The sequence below is a fragment of the Panthera leo genome, chromosome D4 (genome assembly GCF_018350215.1).
Source record: "Panthera leo isolate Ple1 chromosome D4, P.leo_Ple1_pat1.1, whole genome shotgun sequence".
Classification (NCBI taxonomy): domain Eukaryota; kingdom Metazoa; phylum Chordata; class Mammalia; order Carnivora; family Felidae; genus Panthera; species Panthera leo.
In genome coordinates this window covers 84,855,063-84,866,427 of record NC_056691.1, presented here as the reverse complement: position 1 = coordinate 84,866,427, position 11,365 = coordinate 84,855,063, and the positions used below count along the sequence as shown (strand labels likewise).

The window sequence follows — 11,365 nt, the reverse complement described above, 5'->3', positions numbered from 1 at the left end:
TCTAAACGATGAGCTTCTGTTACTGTTACAATAAAATTTATAAAAATAAATTAATAACCCCCCATTTTTTTTTTTGCGTTAGAAAGAGACAATGACATCTAGGCCAAAAATACAATGTCACCCCTGAAAATCAAAGTCTGACAGCTCCCCGTTTGGGGCGAGGGAAGACAGGTGACCTTAGATAAGCACAGAAACTCTCTGATCTCGGGAAAGGAGCTAATACTCGCAGAGACTGTCTGAGGATGGAAAAGGTTTATTTGCAGTGCCTCTAAGAGGCCTCACTCAGAGTAGCTCTGGGTAGATACGAAAGCTACTTCCCTTTTTTCTAAGCCACTCATTAAAACACTCTATTGGAAGAGCCTGAATGGATAGCTTTAAAGTTTCCTAATTTACGGGCCCAAGAATTAAGAACACCACACCGAAAGACATCTCCACACGTGGTAGACACCTACCTGCAGACACAGTGACATGTCAAACGTCACAGAGACTCAGGGAGAAAGTCATTTGGGAAACGAGGCCGTGTCTGGGAGAAGAGGTGATCATGGAGTGTCCTTCCAGCCATGCTTCCGTTTATCGGCCGGCTTTAAATCCAGCTGCACTAGCAAACTCTCACGTCCACACTACCCTGTGATTTGTGACTTACGGGAAAGGTAGGCAAATGATGGCTGGGGGAGAAATTTCCTGGTTCCCTTTTGAGAACACATTTTAATGGAGTTCACGGTACACCTGGGTACGTGACTAATAATACCGTTAATAAATGAAACACAGCGCTAGCTGCTGGTTTCTACCCAGTTCACTAAAACCACAGATTAATATGGCAATGAAAATAAACCACAACAACAACAGCAAAAAAAAAAAAAAAAAAAAAAAGAGGAAATTTCAGCCAGGCACGTAAATGCCTTGTGCTCACTCAGCAAACGGACACCACTACTAGACTTACATTTTCTTTGGAAAATGATCTCGTGAAACACAGGTATCTGGTAACCTTGGATTTAAATAAGCCATCTTTCCAGAGGTCAGCATCCACACCATCTGCTGTCTGTGCAACCTACACCAAAGAGACAGAGAAAAAGAGCACAGGTAAGGCAGGCTGGAAAAGGAGGCGTGTGTGAGCATCTTCTCCATACCTGTGCCAATTAACACTGGCCCGAACTCTCATGGCATCTCATTAGTTCATTTCACTAGGCACTGGGAAGAGATTTTCCAAAAGGGGAAAAGGGAGAATGTGAAAAATACAACTTCTAAAAATATTGTCCCCAGGGAAGCCATTGATTAAAGACACCCTGACAAAAATGGTTCTAATGAGAAAAGAGCAACTTTTGTTGCAACGGACCAAGAAGGGATTGGAGAAGTCAGCACATTAAGTTCCTCATTACCACTTACTCGGGGGACATACAGGGTGCAGAAAAAAGTCCAATGGGGTGTGAAATGCCACCTGAGAGGAGCACCACCTGCTCCAGGGCCCTGGGGCCAGCCAGGATGCTTCGTCAAGGGGACCCTAGTGGGGGCTGGGGGGTGGGGTACCAGGGAAGCCCGCTCCTCTCTGTCTCCTCCGTACGCAGGCTCCACGAGTGGTACTCAAGGTCGGAAACTGTATCATGATGGAAAAATAAAAAAGATTCAGCTCCTTGTTTATGGCCTCACTAAGAAGCCATTTCCCCGTCCACAGCTGCAGAGGTGTTCCTCTCGGAAGCGCTCAAGCATGAAGCCAGCCTTGATCTGAGTCCTAAAGGACTTGTGTACTGGGCCGGGGCGGGGGGCTTAGCGTGAAAGCCCCTGCTTTGGGACAACCTGCTGACGAGGAGATTGGAGAGCAGGAGAGGAATGGCTGGATGAGGACAGCATTTCCCCTCCCCCCCCCCATTTCTTTCCAGACTGTTCTATTCACGGACCGCCGGGGCTTGCTCTGCTGTCTCACTCAGTAGCCCCAGAGGACAGCATCCCGAGGGGGCACATCCAGGAAGACTGAGGGGGCAGCACCCTGTTTCAGACTGAGCTCCAAGACGATCTGTTCTCTGCTGTCTCCCTGGTCATACTGTTGGGCCTTAGACTTCGGGGCAGTTCTCGATCTGACAAATCCCTGAAAGCACCTCCATTCTTTGCACAAAAACTGCCTGGTCTCAGCCCCATCCCGTGGACTCTCCACACAGCACGCCAACGGCCTCTGGTGGTCACATGAGCAGGACGGGGGCGTGGGGGGCATCCCCAGGGCCCCCCACAGCCACATTCTCGGAGGCTGCCTCAGAGAGGCCCAAAGGCCAACTGGCAAAAGAAAAATGCCTTTCCCCCCACCCCAAACTGAACAATCGTAAATTAGCAAGTGCAACACGAGAAAAAGACAGATCCTTATGCTACATGTGCAAATATGTTTGACCTGAAATGTGGGGGAGGAATGGTATGGGGATAATTTCAGGAACCGTTTGCTCCAAGTATGTCACCCCCACAGAAAGAGACGACCTGGCACAGCATCAGGCCTCATCAGCACTTTCCCCCACAATGATCTTACATAAAGTTTCTTGGAAAACATGAGCTATAAGGCAGGGGCCCTAACTCTCCACCTCCAAGCATCTCTTTTGTTTGTTTTCTCCTGTGGATTCCATGAGAATGGAGTGGTTCTAACGAGAAAAGAGCAACCTTCGTTGCAACGGACCAAGAAAGGACTGGAGAAGTCAGCACATTAAGTTTTGAAAGATTTTTATTTCCCAAACTGTACTTTTCTGGTACTTCCTCAATTCTAGGATGTAGTCACTTGGGAATCACTCAGGGATGGAAAGAATAACCCTTTAGGAAAAAAGGAAATCAAATATCAAACTGTACAGATCTATTTTAAGATGCATCCCAATTTCAGAACCATGAAGATGTGAAAATAAAAGATGCTAGAGGAACAAAGAAATAAGGGAACTTACACAAACCGTGGTTTCTCGATAATAAATGCCTTATTTTCGATACATTAAAAAAATAGTCTGCAGAACACTGGAAGGTTGTGGAATCCCAGGCTGGGACCTCAGAAAACAGAGCTGTCTTTAACCTCCCACCAGAAAGGGAATGGAGTTCAGAAGGGCTCTCCTGGATATTTAGTAATTCCACTGGAGGGCGGGTATACCCTAAATCAAGGCTATTGTTTCCAGGACTTGAAAAGGATGGTTCCCCCTCTGCTCACCCCACTGCCTGAATTTTCCTTTTTCTGGGTGGAAAAGACACCTCACTATGATAATGAGGCCGGTGCAAGCGTGTAAAGAGAACAGGTGCGCAGCGGGATTGCCCCTTACCTGGGAGGCCCAGGCGGTACAGCCCTCCAACCTGCACTGGAAAGGCATTAAAAATGCACAACCAAAGGCCTGGCTTTGCCCTGAGGCCACAACTCATTTGCAATGAAGTAAAAACGTGTAATGCCCTCCAACCCCAACCAAGGGGAGGTGAGGAGGGTGGTGAGAGAGAGAGAGAGAGGGAGACAGAGAGAGTGCAAGCACATATGTGTGTGTATGCACGTGTGTGTGTGTGTGTGTGTGTGTGTGTGTGTCTGGGCAGAACACAGAGGTGCCCAGAGCCCGGACCCACACGGAGGGTGGACTAGAACAAGGAGCAAGAAGGTCCCGGGTCCCAGCTCATCAGAAGCACTGAGAAAGTGGCCCTGGGGTAACAAGGCCGGGCATTCCCAGCCTCGCCTTCCCTGTAATAATAAGATGTAGCCAGAAGCTTCTTTCTAATCCAGTCACATAAAGGTGTTTATGAACCTTAATGCTTGTGTCCCAAATTAGATGAGCTAACGAGCTACACGATAAGTTACGTGTGAGGTGGGAGGCTGCGCAGGCCCCCCTGCAGAAATTCACGTTTCAACTCTGACCGTGAGAACTCAGTGGCCAGCCTCTGAATCTTGGGATGGGAGAGACCATGGGGAGGTGGGCTGAGGGCTGCAGGAAGAGGTGCAGCACAGCCCGTGAAATTAAGAGGCAGACCTGAACCTGACACTGGATGGCTTAAGCAAACCCCCTCCTCCTGGGGACGCCGTGGTTAGAGATGACGTACATGCAAAGCGTCTGCCTCAGTGCTCAGCAGGGGGCACCCAGAGAGCCAGCACTAACACGTCAAAACCGAAAATGAGGACAGCTGGTCTGACATCGAACCACACCTTTAAAGTGACGTCGTGCTACGTCAAGATTCAAAAAGTCCTAAACTGCCACACTGGGGTTCAGCTGGTCCTCTGGGATTCCTTCCCCATCTCTGGGACTAGATTTGGTCTTCAAACACAAATTATGTACATGTGCACTTAATGTTTACCTGCCCCCTACTATCCTGCCCCTGGACTACAAGCTTCACAAGGAAAATGGAAATTGCCATCCATCCCCTGCACTGTGCACGGTGCCTGATACATACGGGCTCAATCAAAGCTTGTCGAAGGAGTGAACGAACCTGCCACTCAGTCAGGGTCAAAATGTGAAAAGCCACACACCTTGCTAGCTACCCAAGTAAGGTAATCAAAAAATTTTAAATGAAGTTTCCAGGATGTAATCCCTTGAGCTGAGTGTATCCCCTTCAAAATCCCCACTTTGTGAGGCCACATACCCATTTCAACAACGAGGTCCCTTATTGTTTTGCTTATCTTGTTTGTACCCTGCCCTGTTCCCCAAATCACTGGAGTTGCTGCTGCTGAGTGCATTGCTCAGAGTATTTATTACAGGGCTTCACATGTGCCACACACGCGCACACACACACACACACACACACACACACACACTCTCTCTCTCTCTCTCATACACGCTCTTTAATTACACACTCACATATACACATTCTTCTCTCCTATACACACTCACCCTTTCATGCCCTCCCTGTCTTTCCAGCATTTCCCTGGGTATAGGAGCTGCCTGTGGGGAGGAGTAGGTGGGCAGTGACAGACTGAACACATGGGGTGTTTCCCTTCTCTGCCGATGTTCTTCTCAAATGACAACCACATGGAGAAGGCATGAACCCACTAAAATACAGAGCAGGAGAAGAGCACGATGCAAGAGAGATGTCAACAACCGTCTGTGCAAAGAGATGTGTAAAGTGAAAGGCTGGGATTTAGCAGAGTGGAGGGTCTAATGACTTGCACCCCGGGACACCGTCCCAGAGCCACCAGATACCACTGGGGATGAGGGCGAAACAGGAAGATTGGAACAAGGTCTATAAACACAGCAGTCACGCTCCCAGATCCCCATCCCCATTTCAGATGCATTTTCTGCATAAATGGAACCAGTAAGGCTCCAGAACATAAGGAGGATGTAGACTCCAGACTGAAAACCGTGCATACTGAATGGTGGACCCCCCTCCCCTGCTACCACCACGCTTATCCTCCTTCCTGGTTCTGGTGTCTCAGCAGCTGTGTGTATCCCCTAAGCACTGGATACCAAAGGATTCGTTTCTGGAGATACTAAAGAGTGCCAGACAATAGACCAGCACGCATAGACTCTCGGGGTCTCCTGCTACAAAAGCTACTTCCCTGCTATATCACCCTGTGCACCACCCACCAGCCCACAGGCCCCACCCCCACCCAGGCACTCCACCCCCACTAACTAGTGCCCCACTCTTAAACATCAGCAAAGGATCACCAGGTGCTGAAGGTAAGTCCCAAATATGATAGACAGGGTCCAAATTAGAAAAACAGGCATCTAGGGGCACCTGGGTGGCTCAGTAGGTTAAGCATCTGACTTTGCCTCAGGTCATGATCTCGGGTTTCATAACCCGCCTGCGTCGGGCTCTGTGCTGACAGCTTAGAGCTTGGAGCCTGCTTCAGATTGTGTGTCTCTCTCTGCCCTTCTCCCAATCGCTCTCCGTCTCTCTCTCTCAAAAATAAACATTAAAAAAAAAGAAACAAAATTGAATCCTTTCTTAAAAAAAAAAAAGAAAAAAGAACAACGGGCATTTGAGGGTAGCAGAGACAGTATGAGGCAACAATTAAAATTAAGAAACAGGCAGCCAAACCTATAATTCATATCTTCAAAGGGATTAATAAATATATTGCAACCACCAAAGAATGGAATATTGTGAAAACCATTTTAAAGGATCAATTTAAGAATAATATAGAGAACCTAGAAATAAAAAAGTTATAGCTAAAATTAAAAATTTAAAAAAAAATACTGGAAGAGAAAATTGAGGATCACTTCCAGAAAGCAGAATACCAAGATGAGATAAACTATAGGAAAGTCAAACAAAGAAGGCTGAGGGATCAGGACAACATCCAAATGATGAAATCTCCAGAAAGAGAAACAAAAAATGGAAGAGAAGGTGAGTGTCCATACTAAGGAGGACGTGAGTGTTCCAGCAAAGTGAATGAAAAAGTCCCACCCCAAAGCAAAACAAGAGAGAATCCCACCAAATCTGGGAGAAATAAACCATCTTTAAAACTTCCAGAGAGAAGTACCATGTCACATAAAAAGGAATGGGAATCAGAACACATCAGACTTCTCGACAGCAACACCGAGTGCTAAATAAGACAAGGGAAAAAAATGTCTTTAAGATTCTGGGGAATTCTTGAATTCTCCACTCAAACCAATTAAATGTGAGGGCAGAATAAAGACATTTGCAGACATACAAGGATTTAAGAAGTTAATCTTCCAGCAGCCCTCTCTTAGGAACCTACTGGAGAATGCATCAGCAAAACTGGGGATGAAATCAATGAAGAGGAAACCATGAACCCCAGGAAACAGATCCTACATGGGACGGTGACGACAGGGGTGCCCAGGCCTAGATGTGAGGAAAAGGAGAGAAAGCCACGGTGGGACATCTGGAGGAAGAGTGGCTAGGACAGTTTCTGGAACTGTACTTAAACCCTGGGAAGAAATATGGATGGGTGTGTGACAGATGTACTGGAGCACTTAGAAAAAGAAAAACACAGGCATAAAGCTGTTTGAAAACATAATTTATTAATTTAAAAATTAAAAAAAAATTTTTTAATCTGTATGTAAAAATCAATAGGCACTTAGTATGGAGGTTCCTTAAAAAGAAAACTACCCTATGATCCAGTAATCACACCCCCAAAATACAAAAATACTAATTCAAAAGGACACAGTCAGAGAAAGACAAATACCGTATGATTTCACTCCTATGTGAAATTAAGAAACAAAACAAGCGAGCAAGGTGGAAAAAAAAGAGAGAGAGAGGCAAACCAAGAAACAAACTCTTAACTACAGAGAAGAAACTGATGGTTACCAGAGGGGAGGTTGGTAGGGGGGATGGGGGAATAGGTCACAGGGCTTAAGGAGTGCCGTGTCATGATGTATGTTAGTGCTGAATGTCATTATACACCTGAAACTACCAGAACACTGTATGTTAACTATACTGGAAATAAAATAACAAAACACAACACAGCAAAATAAAATAAAAATGATAGCTGGGAAAACATTAAAAAGAAAATTTAAAAATTAGAATATAAAAGAAATAGGCACCTAGATAGTTAAGCAAAATGAAAGAAACAAGTCAATAACTAATTCCAAGAAAATGAGAAGGATGCATGAGAAAGAAAAACTACCCATAGTACATTACCTGACTGAGCGGTACCCAGAGTCTGCCTTGTCATAATACGTAAACACTGACCACCAAATTACCAAAAATTGTGAGGCTGCCTGCTGGGGGAGATTTTAAGAGAACTGAATGTGTAGGACAGGTAAATTAAGAAATAAGTAGTTCATTCAAACTATCTAGAAACGTGGAGATAAAGTACCGGAAGTGAAGAAATCTAAGGGTTGAAAGTGCCTCTGGGGAGTAAAAAAGGAAGAGACAGGCTGGGGGCTGTTGCATGTTCTTCTGAGCCTTTCAGTACTCTTTGATTTTTTTTTTTTTTAACCTATGTATCCTTTTGTTGAAAGAAAAGTGAACTTTAACCTTAAAAGAATCAGAGAGCTGGGAAATGTATCATGGGAGACACTATGGGAATGGACGATTCCTTTTAGGGAAACCCCCACCATCAGGGATGTTCCTCCAGGTGCAACATGACCTCAATGCTAGTCACCTTCTCAGTGGGTTCCCAAGAGTGTGACAATGTCCAAAGCTGTGCGCACAGAGGATTCTGGCCTCCTCTACTGCTCGAATCCGCCTAGAGGTACCCTGGGGGTCCCCTGTGAGTGATAGTCCCAGCCCTGCAGAACCAACCACAAGACCTTAGAGGAAGCTGCCTGACCAGGATCCGGACTCAGCCTCTGTCTCTCGGCCCAGGCCTCTGAATCCTTCTCTGGCCCAAGTTCAGAGGTCACACTCTGGACCACTGCGCAGCAGTTACGGAAAAAATGTGTACACGGGAAGCCCGAACAGCCACTGTGCGGTGTGACTGGCTCCCCACAGCTGGCCTATGGGGCACGGGTGCTGTAACAGAACCGTGAAGTCAAATGTAAGAAATCCTCCTGGTTTCAGGACAGGCAGTGGGGCTGGAACCCTTGCAGGGGACTTCCTGTCTGCCTGGCACGGGTCTAAGCAAGTCACGTGCACTTCTCATTGAAGTCTCCCAACAACCCAATGACATACGTACTGTTTGCTCCACAGATGACACGTGACAAAATGAGGCTCAGAGAAGTGAGGCAAACTTAGCAACGTCAACTCAGTAAACCAAGATGGGGGGACCTCTCGGGTCACCAGCCCAACTGTGCACTCCTGCATCTCCACCTCAACACTCAGGAAGCAGTCACCCTTCACCGCCCAGGGAAGGACAGTCAACCTGCTAGGTCAAAACCAGGACACCTATGGGCCCTGCCTTTGACAAGCCACATGGGGGCATACCTGGAATATACCAGAAGAACATCATCCAAACAGAAAGACCCACTCGGGGCCACTTCAGAGACCCACCAGTATCACCACAGTGAAAGGAGGCTGGGAACATACTTCTTCAGCTCAGTACCAAATGCCGCAGAAAAGGTAACGCTTGTGAACACTTCTGGAAGCATGTAGGTTTGGAGGGTTTTGCTTTGGTAGTGAAGTATGGAAGAAAATGGTGATTTTAATTTTAATGCTGAAACGCCTTCCTTATCTTGTAAGACTTAAGTCTAAGCTATTGACTCTGTTAGTTTTATTTTTTTTTTATTATTTATTTTTGTTTTAATTTAAATCCAAGTTAGTTAACATATAGTGATTTCAGGAATACAATTTAGTGATTCATCACTTATATGTAATACCCAGTGCTCATCCCAACAAGTCTCCTCCTTAATGCCCCTCACCCCTTTAGGTCTTCCCCGCCCCCCCCCACCCAACACTCTGCCAGCAACCCTCAGTTTGTTCTCTGTATTTAAGAGTCTCTTACGGTTTGTCTCCCTCTCTGTTTTACATTATTTTTGCTTCCCTTCCCTCACATCCATCTGTCTTGTATGTTAAATTTCACATATGAGTGAAGTCATATGATATTTGTCTTTCTCTGAATGACTTATTTTGCTTAGCATAGTACACTCTAGTTCCATCCACGCTGTTGTAAATGGCACTATTTCATTCTTTTCTGACCGTTGAGTAATATTCTATTGTATATATAAACCACATATTCTTTATCCCATCATCTGTCAATGGACATTTGGGCTCTTTCCATATTTTGGCTATTGTCGATAGTGCTGCTATAAACATTGGGGTACATGTGTTCCTTCGAAACAGCACACCTGTATCTTTTGGATAAATACCTAGTAGTGCAATTGCTGGGTCGTAGGGTAGTTCTATTTTTAATTTTTAAGGAACCTCCATACTGTTTTCCAGAGTAGCCACACCAGTTTGCATTCCCACCAGCAGTGCAAAAAGGTTCCTCTTTCTCCACATCCTCGCCAACATCTGTTGTTGCCTGAGTTGTTTAGCCATTCTGACATGTGTGAGGTGGTATCTCATTGTGGTTTTGATTTGTATTTCCTTGATGCTGAGTGAGGCTGAACATTTTTCATGTGTCTGTTAGCCATCTGGAGGTCTTCTTTGGAAAAGTGCCTATTCATGTCTTTTGCCCATTTCTTCACTGGATTATTTGTTTTTTGGGTGTTGAGTTTGATAAGTTCTTTATAGATTTTGGGATACTAACCCTTTATCTGATATGTCATTTGCATATATCTTCTCTCATTCTGTCAGTTGCCTTTTAGTTTTGCTGACTGTTTCCTTCACTGTGCATAAGCTTTTTTATCTTAGTGAGGTCCCAATAGTTCATTTTTGCTTTTGTTTCCCTTGTCTCTGGAGACATGTCAAGTAAGAAGTTACTGTGGCCAAGGTCAAAGAGGTTGTTGCCTGCTTTCTCCTCTAGAATTTTGACGGCTTCCTGTCTTATGTTTAGGTCTGTCATCTATTTTGAGTTTATTTTTGTGGTCCAGGTTCATTCGTCTGCATGTCGCTGTCCAGTTTTCCCAACACCATTTGCTGAAGAGACTGTCTTTTTTCCATTGGATGTTCTTTCCTGCTTTTGTCAAAGATTAGTTGGCCATATGATTGTGGGTCAATTTTTGGGTTCTCTATTCTGTTCCATTGATCTATGTGTCTGTTCTTGTGCCAGTACCATACTGTCTTGATGATTATAGCTTTGTAATACAGCTTGAGGTCTGGAATTGTGATGCCTCCAGTTTTGGTTTTCTTTTTCAGCATTGCTTTAGCTATTCAGGGTCTTTTCTGGTTCCATATTTATTTTAGGATTGCTTGTTCTAGCTCTGTGAAGAAGGCTGGTGTTATTTTGATAGGTATTGCATTGAATATGTAGATTGCCTTGGGTAATATTGACATTTTAACAATATTTATTCTTCCAAGCCATGAGCATGGAATGTTTTTTCATTTTTTTGTGTGTCTTCTTCAATTTCTTTCATAAGCTTTCTATAGTTTTTAGTGTATAGATTTTTTACCTCTTTGGTTAGGTTTATTACTAGGTATTTTATGGGTTTTGGTGCAACTGTACATGGGATCAATTCCTTGATTTCTCTTTCTGCTGCTTCATTATTGGTGTATAGAAATGCAACTGATTTCTGTACATTGATTTCATATTCTGCAACTTTGCTGAATTCATGTATCAGTTCTAGCAGTTTTTTGGTGGAGTCTGGGTTTTCTACATAGAGTATCCTGTCGTCTGCGAAGGGTGAAAGTTTGACTTCCTCCTTGCCAATTTGGATGCCTTTTATTTCTTTGTGTCGTCTGATTGCTGAGGCTAACACTTCCGACACTATGTTGAATAAGTGGTGAGAGGGAGACATCCTTGTCATGTTCCTGACCTTAGGGGGAGAGCTCTCAGTTTTTTCCCATTGAGGATAATATTAGCGGTGGGTCTTTCATATATGGCCTTTATGATCCTTTTTATCCCTACTTTCTTGAGGGTTTTTCTCAAGAAAGAATGCTATATTTTGTCAAATGCTTTTTCAGTATCTCTTAAGAGGATCATGTGGTTCCACTGGTTTTAAAAGGG

At 44.7% G+C, this 11,365-nt stretch overlaps 1 protein-coding gene across 11 annotated transcripts in view; it reads right to left on the bottom strand.

Annotated features, from left to right (window-relative positions):
* MVB12B (multivesicular body subunit 12B) overlaps nt 1-11,365 on the bottom strand; it is a 196,799-nt gene that overhangs the window by 127,113 nt on the left and 58,321 nt on the right. For all 11 annotated transcript variants that reach the window (XR_006196141.1, XM_042914051.1, XM_042914045.1 and 8 more), the window contains exon 3: nt 941-1,048. Coding sequence is in view for 10 of the 11 variants with exons in the window: in XM_042914051.1 (XP_042769985.1) it covers nt 941-1,048 (108 nt within the window). In the remaining variant the exon portion in view is untranslated. The remainder of the gene's footprint in view (nt 1-940; nt 1,049-11,365) is intronic.